The sequence below is a fragment of the Hetaerina americana genome, unplaced genomic scaffold (assembly GCF_022747635.1).
Source record: "Hetaerina americana unplaced genomic scaffold, ioHetAmer1.1.p SCAF_16, whole genome shotgun sequence".
Classification (NCBI taxonomy): domain Eukaryota; kingdom Metazoa; phylum Arthropoda; class Insecta; order Odonata; family Calopterygidae; genus Hetaerina; species Hetaerina americana.
In genome coordinates, this window is record NW_027286719.1 from 8,172,101 (window position 1) to 8,193,392 (window position 21,292).

General features: G+C 36.7%; 1 protein-coding gene across 1 annotated transcript in view; it reads right to left on the minus strand.

Moving 5' to 3' along the window:
- LOC139687039 (uncharacterized) overlaps positions 1-13,054 on the minus strand; it is an 18,810-nt gene extending 5,756 nt beyond the window's left edge. The window contains exons 1-5 of the mRNA XM_071584143.1: positions 12,796-13,054; positions 12,401-12,635; positions 12,189-12,314; positions 8,040-8,193; positions 7,792-7,954 (exon numbers count right to left, since the gene is read on the minus strand). Coding sequence (XP_071440244.1) covers positions 7,792-7,954; positions 8,040-8,193; positions 12,189-12,314; positions 12,401-12,635; positions 12,796-12,915 — 798 coding nt within the window. The 5' untranslated portion in view covers positions 12,916-13,054. The remainder of the gene's footprint in view (positions 1-7,791; positions 7,955-8,039; positions 8,194-12,188; positions 12,315-12,400; positions 12,636-12,795) is intronic.
- Between the last annotated feature and the right edge of the window lie 8,238 nt (positions 13,055-21,292).

Genomic DNA, 21,292 nt, shown 5'->3' on the forward strand with positions numbered 1-21,292 from the left:
ATCATGAACTATGACAAAAAATTTGAAATTATCTTGTGTTTCCCAAAGTTCTCATATAAAAATTAACAGTAACATTTCTCATCCCTCTTGGTTTGGCAGAGCACATTGATATTATCTTTCTCTTTAGAGTGAAGCAATAATCCAAATCTCACTGGTCTACCTCAATGAAATTTTTTAAATGGAATTCAAGGAAATGAAACCATGATAATACATGCACTTCACAGTAACTACCAGATAAAGGTTTGGAACCAACACTCAGAGCTATCACACTTCAACATTTTCATCAGTTACTAAAGTTTGAGGTGCTGTGCATTAACTCTTTGCTCTGTGACATTCCCATTTTAAGTTCTTCATTGTTTCTTCATCTATTCATGCCAAATTTCAAATTAACTCTTTCCTTCTTCCAAACTTATCTTAAATTCCCCTTTTATCAAACCCTACAGCACAATAGCATACCTCTCAATAATTCCATTCATCAACTTTTTCCGTCTTCTATGGATTCCCTCAAGAAATCTTTTGCATTCCCTTCCCTTGCATTCTCTTTGGGTGTCTTCCTCTTCAACCTTTTCCATATCCATACATCAAAAGCCTCCATTGCATGCAAGCACACTCTTTGTTTGCAAAGACAAAGTTCCACAACAAAGGCCGCTATGATGAACATCAAAATGTCATTAATAATTTCTTCCCAACATTATTTAAGGTCCCTCTCATCATTTCTTCCTTTTCATTTACGTATGTTTTCAAAGTAATTATTTTACTAATGTCCTTGCTACTATGCTCATTTTCCACATAATACTGCCTGTACATGTGCTGTGAGTGAGTAAGTCTACATCAATGCCTTTCCACTTAGAAAATTAAATCAGCCATCTTATTTCTTGAGAATCTCAATATGAATTAGCGGAATAAAATACCTCATCTTCATCCAATACTATGATCAGCGATTCAAAAAACATACTAAACAATTATTATAATGACGCAATAAACATAAGGAGAATAATGTACATTTTGAAATTCCATTGACAACCAATCTTTCCCAAACATACTAGCGGCCTGAATATTTCTAATGGCTTATCCTAGTGCTCTCACTCCCCATGATTGTTGGCCGCAGTAGTTTGACCACAATAATCTCCTCTCTAATCCCAAGGGTATCTAACATAAACGTTGAACATTACTTGCAATTTTGTGCTATTCTTAGCTTAACTTCAACCACACCATTAAAATTAAGGCATTAGAAATTTCTAAGTCCTCTTTGAGATATTCAAAATTTCTTTGGTATATCTGATTATACACTGAATTTATTACATTACCGGAAAATTATTCATTTCTTCCACCATATTTCCCTAACACAATCATCGAATTTTGTATGAACTATACACCCCTTTGGGAATATTGATAGTTTTGGTAGGAGATCCATCCCTGTATCATACAGGGTGTGGCAACATTTCTTTTTGAAAGTATTTTGCATTTTAAAAAAGGAAGTTATGTTGCTGCACTCTGTATAATCATATCACTGACTTTCTTGACATTGGGTCATGTAATGGAGCTAGTAACATCTAAACAATAAAAGGCCCTTTCTCATTCTGTGGCCTTGACATTCAAATGCATGCAACATCATTTAGGGAACATCTGTACCTAAATATCCTGCCACACCAAAGAAGAACCACCATAAATATGGATTTAGATTATGAGACTTTTCCCAAGCCATTTGTTCCTCTGTTTGTCTGGTTGCAGAAACAATAGATATTAATCCATCAGCATTATGATACCAATAGTCTTGGCAACCATTCAATAAGCGATAAAACATGTGAAAAAAGACCTATGATTTTGGACAAATGGAAATATTATATTTGGAGTGATTTCAATGGACAAGGATAATGAAGGGGGGAAGAAGATGTGGGCTGTGGGATTGGAGAGGAATAAACAGGGAAATGGTAACTCACTGGGCTGCATTGCTCGATGAAGAGTTCTTCAACAATTTGTGTCCCCAGGAGGTGCTTTCACTTAGTTCAAGATGCACAACATGGCAGGAGTCACCAATGTAGGGATGCGGAGCGGTGGAAATTAAGGGAAGGCAGTAATAGATGAAAGGTATATAGGGAAGGTATAGAGGAAGAGAAAGGAGAGAGATGATGGGGGAGGTTCAATGCTATTTCCATGTCAAGGAAATCTTCATCAGGCAAAGACAAACAAACCAAATGGCATTTGGTATTCCTTCTTTGCCAGATAAAGTTGGCATTTCCATTGAAATGATGCAACTCCCCCTTTTTCTCTATGCTTCCCTTCTTTTGATCCTTCCTTAAATACCTTTCATCCCTCACCACCTGCCCCTTCTCTTAAACCATACCAAATCCTTACTTTGACGGCCAACCATTATCTTGTGCTGCTCCAATTCAGAGCAACAGTGGAAATATCACCAGCATACACCTGGTCCTGCTAGTGCCAACTGTCAGATAGCCAGGCAGATAACTGCCTATAACGATAAAAGGAGGTGTAACAGTGCATCACTTCAGACTTTTGCAGTGCGCATGGTGAGGACTTGCTGGAGAGAATTATATCCGATCCTTCAGAAACACAGTCTGGAGGATTTGTGAAAGATAACCATGCACTTCCTGTGAGGATGGTTATTAATTTTTTAGAAGAAATATTACAGATGAACAGAATTAAGCTGAAACTTAATGAAAGAAACTTTGAGAATACATTCAATTTTTATCATCAAAGTAAATGAAATGCTCCTTTTCATGACACAAAGTCCATAAAGCCCAAAAAAAATTACACTGCAATGAAAATAGGAGGAAAAACAGAAAATTTGATAGACGAGCGATATTAGGTAAACAAGGAAGGGAGAGGAATAGGATAGGGGTGCTGGGTGGAATGAAGGGAGGAAGAAATCATTCGTAATAGAAGAGGGGCTTATGTTGGATGTCAGATTGTTTTGTTAAGAGAGACAAGGAATTGCCGCTGCACCGTTTGGTAGCATGTGTCAATCCAAAACCCACCTTAACCAACAGATTATCAATACAATAATAATTCTACAATCAATAAGTTGAAAACATATTTAACCACCTTCCACTAAAAATTGAAATTTGTCATATGCTGTCATCAGAGGTTGGAATTGTTGCCAAAATTGAAATATTTTTTCCCCAGTTGAATCAAGTTTTGAGGTATAACTTCCAAAAGCAGTTTTGTACATTTCAACAGGTCAAAAAATCAAATCTATAATGCACAAAATATTTTCCATAACTTTAGAATTCTAATGCTAAAGCATATTGCTTTAGTATATGATATGTTTTTAAAGAGAAACAGTTAAAATAATAACAAACATGAAGCTATATCCTTTGACTTAGTACAAGGAGTAATTTAATCATATTTAGCTATTCATTGTTTTTGTCATGTCTGGCTAATTTCTTCTAAAAATCATAGAGAGAATGGAAATGCTCGGAGGTTTATAGCTGTGACTTGTCACAATGCTGATAGCATTGTACTTGCCTATTATTTCCTCCCTGCTTTCATTTCTTTTATGAATAAATTTCAGTCCTTTTGTTTTCAATTATATCCATCTTTTCCATTGCATAACTAATGGGAATATTACCTCATCTTTTTTGAGATCAAAAACGCTCTCTAATTGCCCTATTGGACACAAAACAAGAGTTCCTCAACAAACTTCAGACTTTTGCTAATCACATTTATTTACGTATTTATCAATGCGAATTGTCATTAGGTGGTATTGCTGTCAAAGACGTGCTCACTGGATACTACTCTGTCAACATTTATCATCAAGCAAACAATTTTTTCATACCAAACAAACATCACCCTGCATCCATCAATGATAACAATTTTACATAATTGACTTCCACTAATGGCATAATGGTTGATTCTCATCTTTATGATCAATAAGCTTTAATAACCTCTATTGCCATACCACGTTGCCTTTAAAGTCCTAATAACAGAGTAAAAGTCTCAAAAAAAGTCAACATATTTCCCCACACATAACATGCACTTTTTTAACACTGAATGTGTTCTAAAATCCATCTTATGGGCTGGGCCTACATGAGCATAACTATGGCCTGTGAGCACAAGCCGATTAGCTAGAAAAACATAACTATTATGGGATTTTTCCAATATCATGCATAGAAAATTATTGCCTTAATTACAAATTTCAATATTATCACTAGTTTGAGTTGGTAGTAAACAACAGAATTTTAATATTTCGTTGTTAGCATGATCTAAAAATTCTCAAAGATAACCATTAGTTTACACAATGCAGGGTGTTTAGTTTTATCTCACATGCGGTGCTGCCGCAAAACCTAATATGCTTTGGGGTAACAAGGATGTCACCCCTATGCTAGTGCGTACATACGAGGGTAGGCTGAAAAGTAAATCACACATGCTTGCAGAGAGCAAACAAAAACAAATAGCAAGATCGGGCACAAAATACATAAAAAGTACAATTCTTAAGTTTCAAAATCATATTTTTATTTTTCAACATAGTTACTCCTAAGGCTAACAAATTTCTCCCAACGTGTAACAAGTTTTTTCATTCCATCACTGAAAAACTCTTCTGACTTCTCAAATCCAGAACTTGACAGCTGTCTTTACCTCATTGTCCAAGGTGTAATGATTACCCTTGAGGTTTCTCTTGAGTTGAGGAAAAAATAAAAATCGTAAGGCGCAAGACCGAGGGAATAAGGAGGGAATGGAATCGGTTAAAATTTCAGGTTTCGCAGAACCTCTCCAGTTGCACGCAAGGTGTGTGGATGAGAATTTTTATGTTGCAAGATTAGTAGTGCCAGGCTGCCTTTAACATGACAAACTCGATGTTGGAGGTGTTTTAGAGTTTGCATATACTGAGAAGAATTTACCATTGCCCCTTGTTCTGGAAAATTGGTCGCATAAACTGGGAAAGCATCCCAAAACACATTTGAAAGAAGTTTCATCAACAATTATGGCTTTTCCAGGCTCGCAACCACAAAATTTTACTACCCATTGATTTTCAGTAGACCTGTCAACAGCATCGTCACCATAAACAGCCTTTAAATGACCATGAACCTCGCTAGGAGTCACTTTTCCAGCAGTTAAAAATTCGACAACAGCACGCTGTTTAACTAGCGTTTACACTAGAGCCATACTTCCACTTCTTGAAATATACTGGATGGACCCTAGACCTGCACATGCATGTTGAAGGGGAATGTCACTTCCACATGACACCAGGAGTGCTTCTGAAGGTCATTTTGTTATTGGTCTAGAAGCACGTGTTCATTAGTTTTCAGCCTACCCTCTTACATTGTACTTCTCCCAATAAACTTGGAGTCTACAGGCATTCAACCTTAACTATGAGAGTGTTGTTTGAGCAAGGGTTTTTGTGGAAATGGAAAACATTGAGTAACAAGGTGTCTTTAAATATTTTTTTTTGAAAGGCAATAATGCTATGCAAACCAAAATTCATGCTGTGCATTGTGAATCTTCAGCATCATTTATGACCATGAAATTTTGAGCAGCTGAAATAAATTTGGCTGTGCTAGCTTGGCTGATGATGAGCATTCGGGATGGCCAATAACTGAGGCATTAATCTATGACATTTACAATGTTCAGCAAATCATACTGGGTGACCGTCGAATCAAGGTTAGATGCAGAGGCCATGGGCACATCGAAGGAATATTTTTGTCACATATTGACTGAAGAGTTAGGCATGCATATGTAAGCTATTTGGGAGTTGGGTAAGGCTCAAGGCTCAGTTTGGACCACAAATGCATTCAAATGAACATTGACGAGGCCCTGCTGAAGTGGTTTAAGTGAAGCGATTTAAATTTTTTGCACTGATTCATTAGTGCTGATAAAACTTGGATCTACCTGAGGAGAAATAACTCACAACTGTGAACTGAAAAGGGTTAACCTGCTCCAAAAAAGGCAAAGACGGTTCCATCAGCCAGGAAAGTGATGGCAACTATTTTTTGGGATAGTCATGCAATTATTCTCATTGATTATCTTCAAAAAGGTATAACAATAACGGGAGAGTATTATACATCATTGCTTGACAAACTGAATACAGAAATTGCAAAAAAGCAACAGCAGTTGAAGAAAAAGAAGAGTTTCACCACTCACACTTTCATGATCGCCAAGGCTAAAATTCACAAACTACACATAGCATTGGTTGACCACTCACTGTATCCACCAGCTCTGATCCTCTGACTGTGACCTTTTCCTGTTTCCTCACCTTAAATTTTTGAGGACAAAGATTTTTATCAGACAAGGAGGTTATTGCATAGGTAAATGGATAATACGCAAAGAAAGATGGCAACTATAATTGGAACGGTTAAAAAAGGTAGAGCATCACTCGAAAAAAATTTATTGAGTTATAAGGAGACTATGTAGAAATAACAAGGTAATTTGAAGAAAAAATGTCTTATTCAGTAGCTTCAGGCGTGATGTGGTGGAAGTCAAACATAATGATTAACTGATCACCGATATCAAGTTGAAAAGTGCTACGATCAGTTATTCATTAAAAAATTTCTAGCTTGATTGTTAGATGGGAAACTTTTTAGACTACCCATATGTTCAGATGCTCCAACGTGGTCAAAGCTTCCAATGAAACAGCGAAAAAAACTGCCACTTGAATACCAAAAAAGGTAGTAAGTCACCAACCCATGATGGCACGATGAGAGAAAGAATGTAATAGCTGTCAATTTCTAGTGATTGAAAAAGTCCTGGTGGAAGATTAAAAGAGGGACTTATAAAATCTATCGAAAAATGCAGAATTAGCAATGCGCTCCATAGAAGAGGAGATGACATTGTGTAGGAGGAAATTGACAACCCCAGCAAAAATCATAGAGGGAAGGATTTTGCAGCAGTATAGACAAATATCTGTGATTCTACATCGAATCAACATTGATACACATGTAGCCAATAATTTTTTAAATGTGACTATTCAAGTAATAGTAGTATTTAGGGGAGGCGACCGACAGCCGAGGTCATTTGCGCCATAGGGGATGGACAGGAAAGGATGAAGGGTGGAGAGAAACCCGGAATCGGCATTAGCCTACTCTTTACGAAAGGTGCCAAGGGGTCTGCAGTTTAACGTCCCATCCGACAAACGTCGTACTCACTCAAAGTGCCCTCCACAAAGCACTTCAAGTAGGGATTGAGATAGTAACTATTCAATTTTCTTCATATTTCATAATACTTTGATCCTTTTCTGTCAGATCGTTTCTGTCCTATGGGCCAAGAAGTCGTTAACAGCTTCTATACAGTTAACGAAAATTGTTACAAAATCTTGAATACATGTCATACCCTTTTCAAAGGGTATTAAATTCTACTTCTCCCAACAAGCAATTGTATAGAAAGGCTCAAGGCAGAGGTTTAGTTACTCCTAATCTCCCCGGGATTTAATTCCCTGCGGAGAATGTATAGAAACCAAGCAACAGTTTGTTGAATATATAAAATACTACTTGGGATTAATAATTAAAACAACAAGGAATTGTAAAATCAATTCAATTGTTTCCTCAGAAAACAAAACCAAAATGGCTTGGAACATTATCAATATTAAATGTGGTATCTGGCAAGATGGGTCTCAAACAAGGCTACTGGGGTGATGATGATAAGAATGATAATTTGTAACTTTGATAAGCTAGTAAAAAAGCAAGGCCAGCCTAAGCTTCAGTAGATAATTGTTAAACTGATACACTAAATGTCTGACAACTGCTGTTTATATGGACGAAGACAGTGGTCACAAAATAAAACATTACCGATACAACCCCATGCACATTTTTCATTGTTTCAGAAGAGAAATGTAATTACCTTGCTTCCCCATATGTTAAGAGACAATACTGGAGGTATACTAGGTTGATAGTGGGCAATTAAGTGCACTGGTGGCATTACATCATCCAGATTGGGTTTGTTCACAATAAACACTGCAACGGCTCCACTTTCATCCAGAGTGGCAAAGTAGTTTTGCAGTACTCTGAAAATGATTAAACTTTAGCTGCAATATGAGAAAAAAATAAAAGGCTTAAAAAATTTAATTAATCTTTGCCAAAATTTCATACCTAACCATAACTGTAGAATGCTCATGGTGATAGATATCAAAAAAATGTGGAACCATTCCCTCATCTATTAGGTATGTTACTTTCAAAATCCTGTCATTTGAAGTTGACAAAATGTAGTCCAGCTTCTTGTCACTTTCAGATTCTCTTCTGTCATCTTGATTGGAAGAATTTCTTTTTAGACATAATTATACATAAAAAATGGGGTTGAAAAAGAACTATTTTATAAGCTTATGGCCTTCCAAATCCTATTTAATCAAACTGAAGCCTCACCATGCAGTCCCTTAATTTGAATCTTCTTTAAGAAATTAAACACAAAACTTCTACAATTGTAAGTTTCTGCTACCATTATACCATTCCATAATTAAGATCTAACTTAGTTGCATGCTTAAGATCTAATAGATATGTTTTAATTTTTATTTATGATGCAAATAACATCCAAACAGAAGAACAAAATAACAGTCTTCATTGAAATCAATTTGAGTAAAATGGGTACAAGTTTTCATATCCACACTAAATAAAAACAATATTTTGAATGCACAGATCTTATAAAACAGTTACCAATTATATAACTGAACTTGAACTTGATTTTGAACTCGAATGCAGTTTCCCAAGAAGAATGCTCATTCATAGAGCGTTCACTGGAATCTGGTATCAACTCTTAGACAATTTAAGAGCTACCTTAGGAGTAGTATTGAGGGGAGGCGACCGCCAGCTAACGTCATTTATGCCATTACGGATGGATGGGAAAGGAAGGGAGGAGAGAACCCCGGCATTAGCCTGCTCTTGTGGAAAGGGTTTAACGTCCCATCTGGACATTGTACTCACTCCTACGTGTAAGTGCTCTCCACAAAGCACCTCAAGAAGGGATACCACTGAAAAATATTTGCTGTCCCTGGGATTTAAACCTGGGCTCTCACAGTGAGAAGCCTGTACGTTAGCCACCACACCATCCCGATCACCAAGAGCTACCTTGAAAGCAATGCAATAAGAAAAGAAACACATGATATTGAACCCTCTATAACCACCTTATTCAATTAATATTTCCCTGCCTTCTTGAACATGAAGAAATAGGCAATGTGACAATCTTTGTTCAACCCTTCCTTGCCCATCCAAAATTTTGCTTTCCACCACCACCACCTTCACATGCACTCGGTAGTAATGAGATGGTCACCCAAGGTGAGAAAATGAGAAGTGAGTCACTTCAAATGGAGCAATATGCACATGTTAGTTGAAAAATAGAACTACTCCTAAATGCATCTGTCCTAAGAAGAAACTTTATTTTGGAATAAATATGTCATAGGACAGCAGCACCAATAATATAATATATGGCTGAGCAAATCTCATTATACTGAAAAGTCAAATATGCACTTCTATGCGAACCATATTTGAATTTTTTTCTTTTTATCTCACTCTGAATTATTTTCACTTTGCTTTGGCTCTTCATGTGTAGCACTTTTTTATCAATGCAGAACATGCAATTTGGTCACTTGCTCACACATAACTAAATATGTGTTACTATTGGAGCCAATAAGAATATTTAAAATGCCTGTGGCTTAAAAAGGCTTATGAGTCCATCAATTGAAAAAAAGAACCAGGGATGCACTAGGAAAATGCACACAAGGTTACAGGAGTCAAAAGGCATATAAGGATTCTTCACCAACTCTGTTCCACCAAGCATAATCCATTTCTCACAACAGAAGAGTATTTGGCTGCAGTATCAGGACTACCGAAACGTCGAGCAGCCATCAACAAAATAATCAAATAATTTTTAGACACCCTGCTTCTGCAAGGACCACCTGATGACTATAAACAAATGATCACGGCATTAGAATATTCCAGCATGACCACACAAACGACTTTTTGAAATGTGAGTTTTTACAAGGGAACAAATGGGGATCTAAACAAAGAATAAGTATTCAATGCAAGGAAGCATGAACGCAAGAAACTTAAACCCAAGACTGTTGGACCTGCCCCAGACCTGGTCACTAGTAACAGCATCAAGAACATTGAAACCCAAATACAATACTCAGGACAGTTGCCAGATGTAAGGAGGGCAGGGCTCTGCTTAGAGAAACCAGAGTTGATCAGTCAGGAGAGCATGAGGCTGGCTAAAAGATTTCTCAGCCTCCAAACAAATGACTGGTGGATTACGCTGAATGGCCAGGTTCAATCACAAAAAGAAGTTGAGCAGTAAGTAACTGTAGTCAATCACGGTAAACACTACTGTGGAAGGACTGAAGATGCTTCAGTAGTAGTAATAAGCACTGATGTTCCCAATAAGATATCAGGTGTCACAAATATCACTAAAAAGTTTACTCTCAGTTAAAGCACATATTATCCAGAAATGTTTTGGAATTGCATTTGATAATGAAGGTGGTAGAAGGGTCTCTGATAAGGACTGTGAGAAGCTGGTGTCACATCGCTTATTCATCAAGTCCAATGAACTTCATATTTTAAAGTCAGGTTCAGAAGATTCCTACCATTAAGCAACAGTCAAAATGAAGTTGCTAGCTGGCATTGTAAAATTTACAATTATTAAGAATTGGAGCACAAAAAGGGGAGGAATCTCAATCTCATTGGGATGGACTAGTTAAAAAGAGGACTGGAAAACTGGTGTTAATTTTTCACATGAAAATATCTTAACATTTTGACATATTTGGGAGTTAATAAGCCAAGCTATCCCTTAAATCCTCCAATCATTGAGACAAGAATCAGCTTCACTGTGCTTGCCTGCCAGATGGGAGGAAATGCCTAGGGAATCCTAAAAAAATTTTCTTCATATGTTTTGCCAGTTTAGTTGACCACATAGAAAAGAATTTTATTTTTCTTTAAAGGAAAAGTGGGATAGGATAAAACTTTGAATATATATTTATCACTGTGTAAAATGAGAATGCAAGAAACATGAAGTTAGTTTGCTCTCACAGTGCAGGGAAATACTGAGATAAAATTTTTAATGAGTCTTTTCAATTGTAGTACCCGAATCAGAGTAGAGTGGTGGTGTGAATAAATGACCTTACTCTAAAAAAGTGAGAATTATCCACAGTGCTGGCTTTGACAAGATGCAGAAAGAAGCTCGACAGCATGCCTTGTCAACAGTTCTCCTGTATGAAATACAACAAATTCAAATTTGGAATGAATGTGAGAGATTGGAATGAATAGAGCAAAGGTAGAATTAAGACATTTGAGAATTTTAGGATATAATCCTGATCAAATGAGAAGATTACTTGACCCCAAGAGTGAGTGGCGTATCTTGGAATCCTGTGTGACAAGAAGGCATAAAAATGCTCCTGAATTCAGACATCCACGAACTATTCGCAGTGCGAGAGGTGGTTTTCAATGTATAAACATTCCATAAAAGAAGTGGCCAATGCCAAAGGGCATCACTATTCCACCCTTGACTGCTGAAGAGGATGATCCTCCATTGCCAGTGGGCAGGAGAAATATCCCAGCTCCACAAGGACTGATGTACTGGTGGATGATGGAGGGAGAGCAACAGGTGGGAGATTGTACTGATAATAATGGCAATCAACCAAGGGATGAAGCCAAGCATCATTGCACAAGCATCAAGCACCATTATGGGAGTGAAGACCTGATCTGTTCACGTTCAATGTTGTATTCATTGATCTGATGTTAATGAATCACTGACAATTAAGTCAGGCTTTGTCATCAATTTGCAGTGACTAATGGAATAATGCTAATAAATGCTACATGCACAATATGATGATGATTTGTAGAGTTGCAGTATGCACGTGTGTCTGTACAAGTATTTTAACTTCTGGTTCTTGGCGAATGACCCTCCTGCTGGTATGTCTATCGACAAATTGTTTTACTGAAAAAACTGCATCTAACTGTGATACAATTTATCTATTATCTGATTTCTTAACATCTATAATCATGTGTGTTTATTCACTTTCATCGCACATATATTATTGTTTTTGCTGCTATTTTCTAATCCCATAGAGTTCATTGAATACTCCTATCTGTGGAGAGAATTTCGCTATAACCAGGCATTGGAATTAAAGTTTACAACGATAAATACTTGTGAAATGTTCACATTCAAAAAAACTGAAAGGTAAGGAATATTTCATTGTTGTTTTCAGGGCCCACTAAAATTATATTCTTATTAAGCTTGAAATTAACATATCTCACCAAAAATAGATAGCACTTCTAGGCACGTTACTCTGGACCGATGCCTAGATAAAAGAAACGGCTCACCGCCTCCTGCTTTCCATGATTTGATTTCCCCATTCAGCAATCCTACCACTATGGAATTACCTGAAAATAATTCATTTTGACCAAATAAGAGGAAGGGTGGCCATCTACAAAAGCGTCAAATTCAATGAGTAATTTCATTGTCTCACCAACAAGCTTTAAGCATGTAACGTAACAAGACTTCTCCTCCGAAAGTACATCAATGTAGAACGGGAAACAACTGAGACCCTTCCAATGGACCCAGGCTAAATAGAGTTCCTTCCAGTTTATCTGTTCATTTTCTTCGTTGTCTGGTTGCCAGTATGGATACTTCTTCAAAATCGATTCTAGCAGGATACTCTCCGATATATCTTTGTAACACAACATTTTCCAATGAGATTGTTTCTGCAATTACGGTAAATAATTCCGAAAAGAAAAGTTAAGTGTAAATAACTACGGTATCACAATGCCAATTAATGACTTCAAGTGTGGAAAAAAATACTTATCCCTACAACCTGACAGTTGTCTCGCGAAATATTTAATGCTACGACAATAAGTAGTATACCTTGTCAAATAACGAAGCTACTTCTTTCCACTTCTTGCATACAGCTTTGGCCCGAATCAACGACTGCCCATCCATGCAACTCATTATATACTCGAGCATTTCTAATGGCAAACTATCCATTTCCGTAAAGACAATATGCAGAATAAAGGCGAGTAATTTTAGCAGAGAAAAACGGCAAAACCTCTCTTGGATTCACTGGGAAACATAAAACTATTCCTTTCTTGATGATTATACGTTTCAGGTTTAAATCGTCACTTGAAATTTTGAGAATATGAAGTGCTGCGAATAACTTATCCAGCATGTAAACAAAAAGAAAACGTCAGTACTCGAGCCCCGGGGATGTGAGCTGAGGTAAAATCGTAAGTCATTTATTTAAAATATCGCTCTTTGTACGCATCTTGTCCCTTTAAAACGAATATTGTTAATTCGTATTTTATATAACTTTATGGAACACATTTGGGTTTCGTTTACTTGCCCACTTGAGTAAAATTATATTTCTTTTCAGCAGTTTCACTCGAGATGGTTACTTATTACACCTTTTATGTTTTTCGTGTTGTCGCATATTGACCGGGACGTCTAACTTGACTTAACTCGCGGACCAACTTATTTTCCGAATTTTATTTTAATTTATCTTGGGAAACAAAACTTCAAGGATCGAGGTGAAATATCTGACCGGCACCAATCTCTAGATTACCCTTTAACCCTTTCGGCGATACCAACATTTCAGTCTCCGTCGGAGATAATGTTTAGGGGTATGTTGCCCTTACTATCAAACGGCTACTCATGAAGGTATTTATGGTGAAAATATAATGTCAAACTTATTGAAAGGAAGCAATATCTGTGTTCAGCTCAGAAAAAGTAATGGACCCGCGTCATCCTCCTGTCCCTGACACCATCTGTGTATGTAGACTCGCCATTTGCTCTTAGCGGTGAGACATGTAGAGGTTACAAATATCAATCCAATCCACCTCTATTTTCTGTAATACATGCATTAATTCTACCTGATTGTTTGTGATTTCTGCCGCAGTTCCACAAAAAATATATTCTGGCATTTGAATATGCGGACAACACATCTAAGGCCTTGTTTCGTTTGTGACAAGCGTCATACTATTCATATTGACTGTGAGGGTCGCCGATGCAGTAGGTATCGGCGACCCTCAAAACTTGAGTCGGCAAAATGTTATATTTTCTTCATTTGCGTCTTGTAAAAATAAGTATGATATGATGGACCATAAGAGCACATATGATACACTAGAAAAATCCGCTATGCATTTATAATAGAGAGGCTAAAAAAAGATTCCAAGTCGAAAAAGCCAATGATATCGGCTTTTGTGAATCATTAAGTCCACCTTATTTAAAAGGTATAACCTCTGTAACGCCAATCGTAATTTCCCAGTTACTGATTCCACTAATGTATACAAAAAAGGTGCATTGTAAGCATTAAAAAATCATTCAATAATATTTACAATTTTATGGTGGTCAATATTCAGCCAATGATATCGACTTTTGTGAATCATTAAATCCACCTTATTTAAAAGGTGTAACCTCTGTAATGCCAATCGTAATTTCCCAGTTACTTATTCCACTAATGTATACAAAATAAGGTGCATTGTAAACATTAAAAAATCATTCAATATTTGCAATTTTATGGTGGTCAATATTCAAGTAGTCTTGCGAATATTAAGTTAACTGACATTATTTACCTTGCAAGTTAACTTAATTGATGCATCGCATTTTTACATTACATGCATTGCATTTGTATTGCATATGATTTATTTTTCATTTGGCACTTCACCATAGATTTTCGCTTTCCTGGGTATCTCATATTTTCTTTTTTTTCATTGAATCTCATCCCATACCCTACTGATTCTCCCATGCCTTTTTTACCATTTCCTCCACATACAGGTATACGTTGAAAACCATTGGCGACAATGAGCATGCCTGCCTTAATCTTGAAACTCTTCCTAAATCTGTATAGCCCAACTCTCCATTCGCATGCGAGCCAACTGAGATATGTAGAAATTGCAGATAAGTCGATTAACCCTACAATCTTCACCTATCTTCTGCAATACATTCATTGTTTCTACCAAATTGACTTAAGAATGTCTACTCGAATGTCATTCGAGTAGACATTCTTAAGTCTGGACTGGACAAATCTTGGCATTAGGATATACTATGCTTCAAAGGGGTTTCTGCATGTCAGTATAAAAGGCAACATGCGTGATAAGAGAATATCAACAGAGCTCAAAAAACTCAACCCTTAAAATGGTAATTTTTAGCTCACAAAAACTATCCTTGAAGTGCTTCTGCATCCTTTAGAAAATGTCTATGATATGGTGGGGCAACAGAGCACCTATGTTAAGCTTGTCAAAGTGCAATATACCCAGATGATAAGAGGGAGCATAAAAAATTCTCTGATCCAATGAAAGTAGCTCTTATGTATGCTCACGGGTGCATTTTGTTCTTTTTTTGGAGCACGGCTTTGTTTGGAGACTTGATGTAAACCATGTTGGTGATGCAGAATGAATAATAACAATATTTTTACGTTTTGGGCAATTATATTCATGAAGAATAAAACAAGTAAAAAACACAAACTGATTAAGATGCATATGTAATACGTACAATACAATGGTCACTGGAATATAGTAACATTAAGATACCAAGAGATTAATACAATTCTCCAAGGAGGAATTTTTTTAACTTACATATCAAGGATGTGATACTGCTAGCATCTTCTATAGACTCGACACCGATTTCTTTTGGTCGATTGGAGGTCTCTCTCAGATCAATTGGAAATAAATAAAATTCACTTTTCCTTCATGCTCAGTAATTATGTACAGCACAATCTTTTTTCTCGGACAGAACAGAAGTGTACGCAATATGTAAGCAAAGTAATAGCAGGATGCAACAAGATTGAAATAAGGCTGATGAGGTGAGCAGGAAGGTTTTTCTGCAGAAATACGGACAATTCTTTTTTGTGTCACGAACATTCTTAGAGCACCTGAAGTGACATCCCAGAAAGGGATATTATGATTGAATTATGGATTAAATTCACCAAGTCATAGTATTTTGCATGTCATAATTAATAGTTTGCTTTAAAAATCTGAGCATAATGTACAACAGTTTTATTGGCTAAATTATAAACATCTCTTTCTCTCAGTCAAATCAGAATGTAAAAATAATAACAGGAATTTCTCATGCTGAACTTGGTTAAATAAACTGCGTTTTTAGGAGAAAATATACTCTTAAATTTTGATTTATGTAAAAATATATCATTGGTGCCTTTTCTTTTCAGTAATGCCAATGCAGTTAGCTGCATGCCAAAGTTCTCTTTGCTGTACTTATTTTAAAGTAGGAAGCACTCAAAATGAATCACATTAAGACCATTGAAAGAGCTAAGGTAATCAGCAGGTCATATTATATTCACAAAAGATCATCCTGATTTCGTCTATTCTCAATGGATTCATCAATTTACTGATTTAGTCATGTTGATAAATAATTTATAGCAGTTTTAGTAAAATTATTCACTCTAAAACAATGTTTACTCAAAGTAAGAACATCATTGCCCTCAGGAATGTTGAGCAAGCAAATATTTTATATACTTATTTTACATTTTTTTCTGGGGCCAGATTGAGACTTTATTGTCCATTCCTTCACTTAGCCCCTGTACTCGACCCTAAAGCCAATTATAAACAACCAAGCCTAAGGTGGAGGAAACCAACCACCTAGGTGGGAATTGAACCCACAACCATTGGGTTGGCAGGTGAGGGCATTACCCCACCACCACTCGGGACAGCAACTATGGATGGAAGAGGAACGAGAAAGGAAGCTCGAGTGAGAAAATGGTAGGGTGAGGTAAAATGTAGCATTTGGACTGCAGCAAGAAGTGAGGGGGAAAATGCATGCAGGAGGGTGTGCCAGCAGGGGCTGATGAAGGTGAGAGGCAGAGTGACCCAAAAGCAGTGGGACTGAGTCAATGAAAACATAAATTTACGGCCAGAATTGATACATTCACTCAAAAATCTTCAAAGTAGCACCCTTATGCATCCAGACACCGCCACCAGTGGGCTTCCCATGGCTCTCATACCTTCTGGAAGGTGGCACCTGGAATGTTCGTCTGGAGCTCCATCGTCATTGCCTGTTATAACGCTTCCATCAAGCCATGGTGGTGTCCTTTCAGCACGGATTTGAGGTGTGGAAAGAAGAAAAAGACTTAGGGGACATTGTCTAAAAAATTAGGATTCTCACTTGTCGAGAAGCTCTCGACAGATCCACGTGCAGGTTTCCTTTTGTTCGTTCGAGAGCACTCCCAGCATCAACTTTGCACGCACCCTTCTCATGCCTATGTTTTTGGTCACAAGTCCATGCACATCACTTTAAGGAATGCCAAGTTCCATGCTAGTGGTTAACCTGTGATCCCTGTCCAACAAAGCTCTTGCAAGATTTTCTCCACACTCCCGAAAAAACTTATACCACTCAAAAACACCCAATCTGTCCATGGTGTTATCACCAAAAGCTGCCTTGACCATGTCATGAGTGTCTTTCCCAGTTTCACGAAAAATTTGATGTTGTAGCAATGTGCCAATAACCAGTTCCAATCTAGTATCCTCAACTCATCAGTCCTCAAGCATACACTGATGACCTCTAGTCTGCAAGCGAGGCTGCATCAATCGTACTCCATTGACTATGGCCTGTAGTCTGTCTTTACTCCTGCGGCTTCTCTTCTTCATTACTGCTTAAAAGAAAAGTTACTAAGTGTTATATGAAGATCTGCAGTGCTGTATAATGCATAAACAGATGGTTAGATGCTAAATGAACTATTCCTTGCTAATGATTTTAAATAAATTTATATCAATAAAATATATATAATTTGAAATTTCTGTTTGTTATTACAATATCTGACAATACATGCAAAAGTAATGTCAGGAATAAATATATGCATAAAGGACTATGTAAATAGTAAAGAGGTTGGGATTATTTGCCATTGTCATCATCCCCAAGCCTTCCTTTCCAGGGGATGAAGGGCCAAATGACGAGTTTGTGGTGGATAGGGTGTATGAGAGGGAGGGAGTAGAAGAGGAGACCCTGGGATATGGATTATGGTCCCCAGGAGTTTGCATAATTAGTGTTGGGATTCCGTTAAGATTCAGACATGGGGATGGTAAAAGGAATCATCACTGAAATTGGTATCCTGTGAAAATTGAAGAAATGCAATTTCACTTAAATGAATCACACAATCCACCTAAACAAATGGGTCTCCCCTGACCAGTAAAGCAGATAGGTTTGATGACCTGTAGGCCATTAAACTTATCATCATTACTGGTCATAATGTCTTTTCCTCCAAGGAGGTCAAACACCCTCTCCTTCAATGGGGTGATAGGGGGGCCCTATGAATGGTGGGCCTTTCGCAAGGCCTTATTCATCTCCTCACCTCTTCAATCTAGCCATGACTGAGTTACACAATTTATTGTCTATTGATTATAATTTATTGGAAAGCTAATATGCAATATCTCAAACAAGATAGATTGATTCTATGGCATGCCCTATATGAATATATGTACCTACATTAAGTCTGTCTTTGCTTGGGCTTCAAGCAGATGAATATTTACTAAAGGTACTTAGTAAAAGAAACACACAAAACTATGCCCAGAGCATACATAAATCAAATAAATGATTGAAATATTTTATAATGATTAATTTTTTGTGCACTATGCATGCACTACAGTGAGTTCCTATGATTCAAGTAACCAGGGGACTCTAACAAAATACAGAAATAATATGAAATTTAACATACAAATAACTCTATCTTGTTGCAAGCAGATAACAACTTCACAGGTCACGCGGTTGCACTATGTATTAATTCAGTTTGGTTTTGAGAGAATTGATTTATGACCTATGCTTGAACAGTAGAGGGAAAGAGCTTCAGAATCAATTCGGCTTTTCAGATATAATTTTCACAAATACTAGTTCTGAAACTGGAATGGTAGAAAAAGAATTAGAGTGAAATGAATGAGGTTTAAGGGTTAAGTATAAATTATTTTCGGTAGGCAATATGGATTTCCACTTAAAAACATTTTGTACATTCAAAATTTTAATTGTTTAAAGTAAGGAATTGTGTGTTCAACCTTATGTATGAATTTTGATTCTGTTGAAGTTTTGTATTTAAAATATTAAGCAAAACTGGCCATTGTGAACAATCTTTGATCAGAAGGAATACTAAGCTAAAGCAAATATTTAATGGGCATTTTATGTCAAAAACTGGTATCTTCAATGAGTACAAAATTCATGAGGTCTTATTTAAGTTAAAATCAACATGCCAGTTCCATTACAATGTAGGAATATGATAAACTACCAAATTATTGACATTTAAATAAAAAGTTTTAGGGGTATTAAATACCATCACTTATGGAATAATATTAAAGCAATGTTTTTGTGAATGAAAATCTGCCAAAAATCACTGATTGAGTCTTCAGAGAATTAAAAATTAAAATATCTAATCAATATTGATTTTTAAATAGCATTGTTTAATGCTGAGCATATATGGTAAATAGATTTGACAATCATTATGTTTGCAAAAATCTTGAATTTTAAGGAGATCCAAAACATTATTTTACAACATTTTATGGTTTTAAATACATGCATTATAACCATACAAGTTGGTCAGGAAGTCATGTTATGAGGTTTTCTGTGAGGTTGGTCCATGTTGGTTGTGCTGTGGTAGTTATGGGTCACTGCATTCTGCATGAAATCCAGGAATGAACAAAGATGTGAAACAGGACCTGCAAGAGATTGTTATTTAAGTAGGAAATAAGACTGGGGCAATGAAACACAGGGGAAAAACTGATTCTTTTATTCAAGGCATTCTATTTAAAGGTGGGCTTTGGATGTTCCCCTGGTAAATATTCATTTCTAAGCAGCATGACAACCTAGTTTTTTTCTTTACTCTACATCATTCCTTCGTACTTTCTTGGAAAGCCTGCTCTGCTCTCTTCCCTGCTTAAACAATATTCTCCCTTTAAGCATAGCTCTCTACATCCCACTTCTTTCAAATATTTCTTCCATTCAATTTTTCTGCCTTTTTCAGATTTCCCACAGTAACTTCCTGGGGGACATCTATCACTGACCAGTGACAATAGAATAGCAGAATTGACAGAAAAAAGCTTGAGAGTCATAAGGGTGATTTTAGAACTCCAGCCAGATGCACAATCTGCCTTGGTCTTTTGCTCTTTTCAGCTGCATTCTAGAGATATCCCAAGAATATTCAGGCATCTTCATTAGTATTTATTAGTTCAAATACGCGAGGCAGTCTAGCCATTTATTGCTCATTCTCCGTACCCAAAATTAGAACATCTAAGTGCACTTGTCACTTAGAAATGTTAAACTGTTAACTTATTCCAAAAGATTAAGGCAATATAATAGTAAACATATTCTGTTCCAAAAAGGAGTTTAGGGTCTTTGTGAACTCCAGGTCTGGTGAGTAGATTTCACAAGAAAAATAATCAAGGTGCTTATTGAAATGCTATGGGTATCTGTAATATGCTGTGAAGACGTATTTCTTTTGCACTTCATATATGCCAGGAAATGGCATAAGCTTTCAGAATACCTAAAATACCATAATTATTAATTCTAGTCAAGGGGTCTGGTCAATTATCCTTAAGGTATTTTTTATCAAGAACAAGACTCCAGAGATGTCTTTGTAAGTGCTACAACAAAATATAATCCATTATTCATATAAACTACTTGTATAGTTTACTTTTGATGTACTTATTAGTCTGTAAGCACTTGGTGTAATTTATGACATCATAATAAACTTTGCTAGCAACAACAAAGAAAATTAATAACAAAAAATGAACTAAAAAGTACCTAAGTCGCTGTTAATCCGTTTGATCCCAAGCAAAATGGCGGTCAGAAGAATATAAACAGCTGGTCTCGGTAGGTGTAGCCAAACAGTTCGCAACCTTGAAATGTCACGGTCGATGTGCCTCGGAAATGAATAAAATAGGCGCATGCCATCGGAGTCATCAGTGTCACATGGGACAGTGCCATTGCTTGCGTGAATTTCCCCCTCCCCTATTTTCTCGACAGGGGTGTTTAGGGGCTTTGTCTTTTTTATGTATTTGTATAATAAATAATTGACAAATTAATTTGTCTTGAGCTCGCGTCCTTGAAGGCCAGTGTCAACATTTTTTCGTATGTTCCCTTGCTGGGGCGATTTCCGAGGGTTTGAGGGAAATCACTCATACAAATTGATGCGTCGTTGCAGGCGTACTTCATGTCCAAAACTTAGCTTTTCACAAGGTTGGGAACAGATTTTTAAGTTCCGTTATATTGTTATAGAAATATTCTCAATTGGCCCTTAATTAAATATATAAACCGCGAGGTCAAACACCGCCCATTGAATATAACATAGGACGCCTACATCCATCGAGTCGGTTTCCTTCGTACACTTGAATCAGGCGCCTCAAAGCTTGGAGAGGAACAAATGCGTGAACCGATT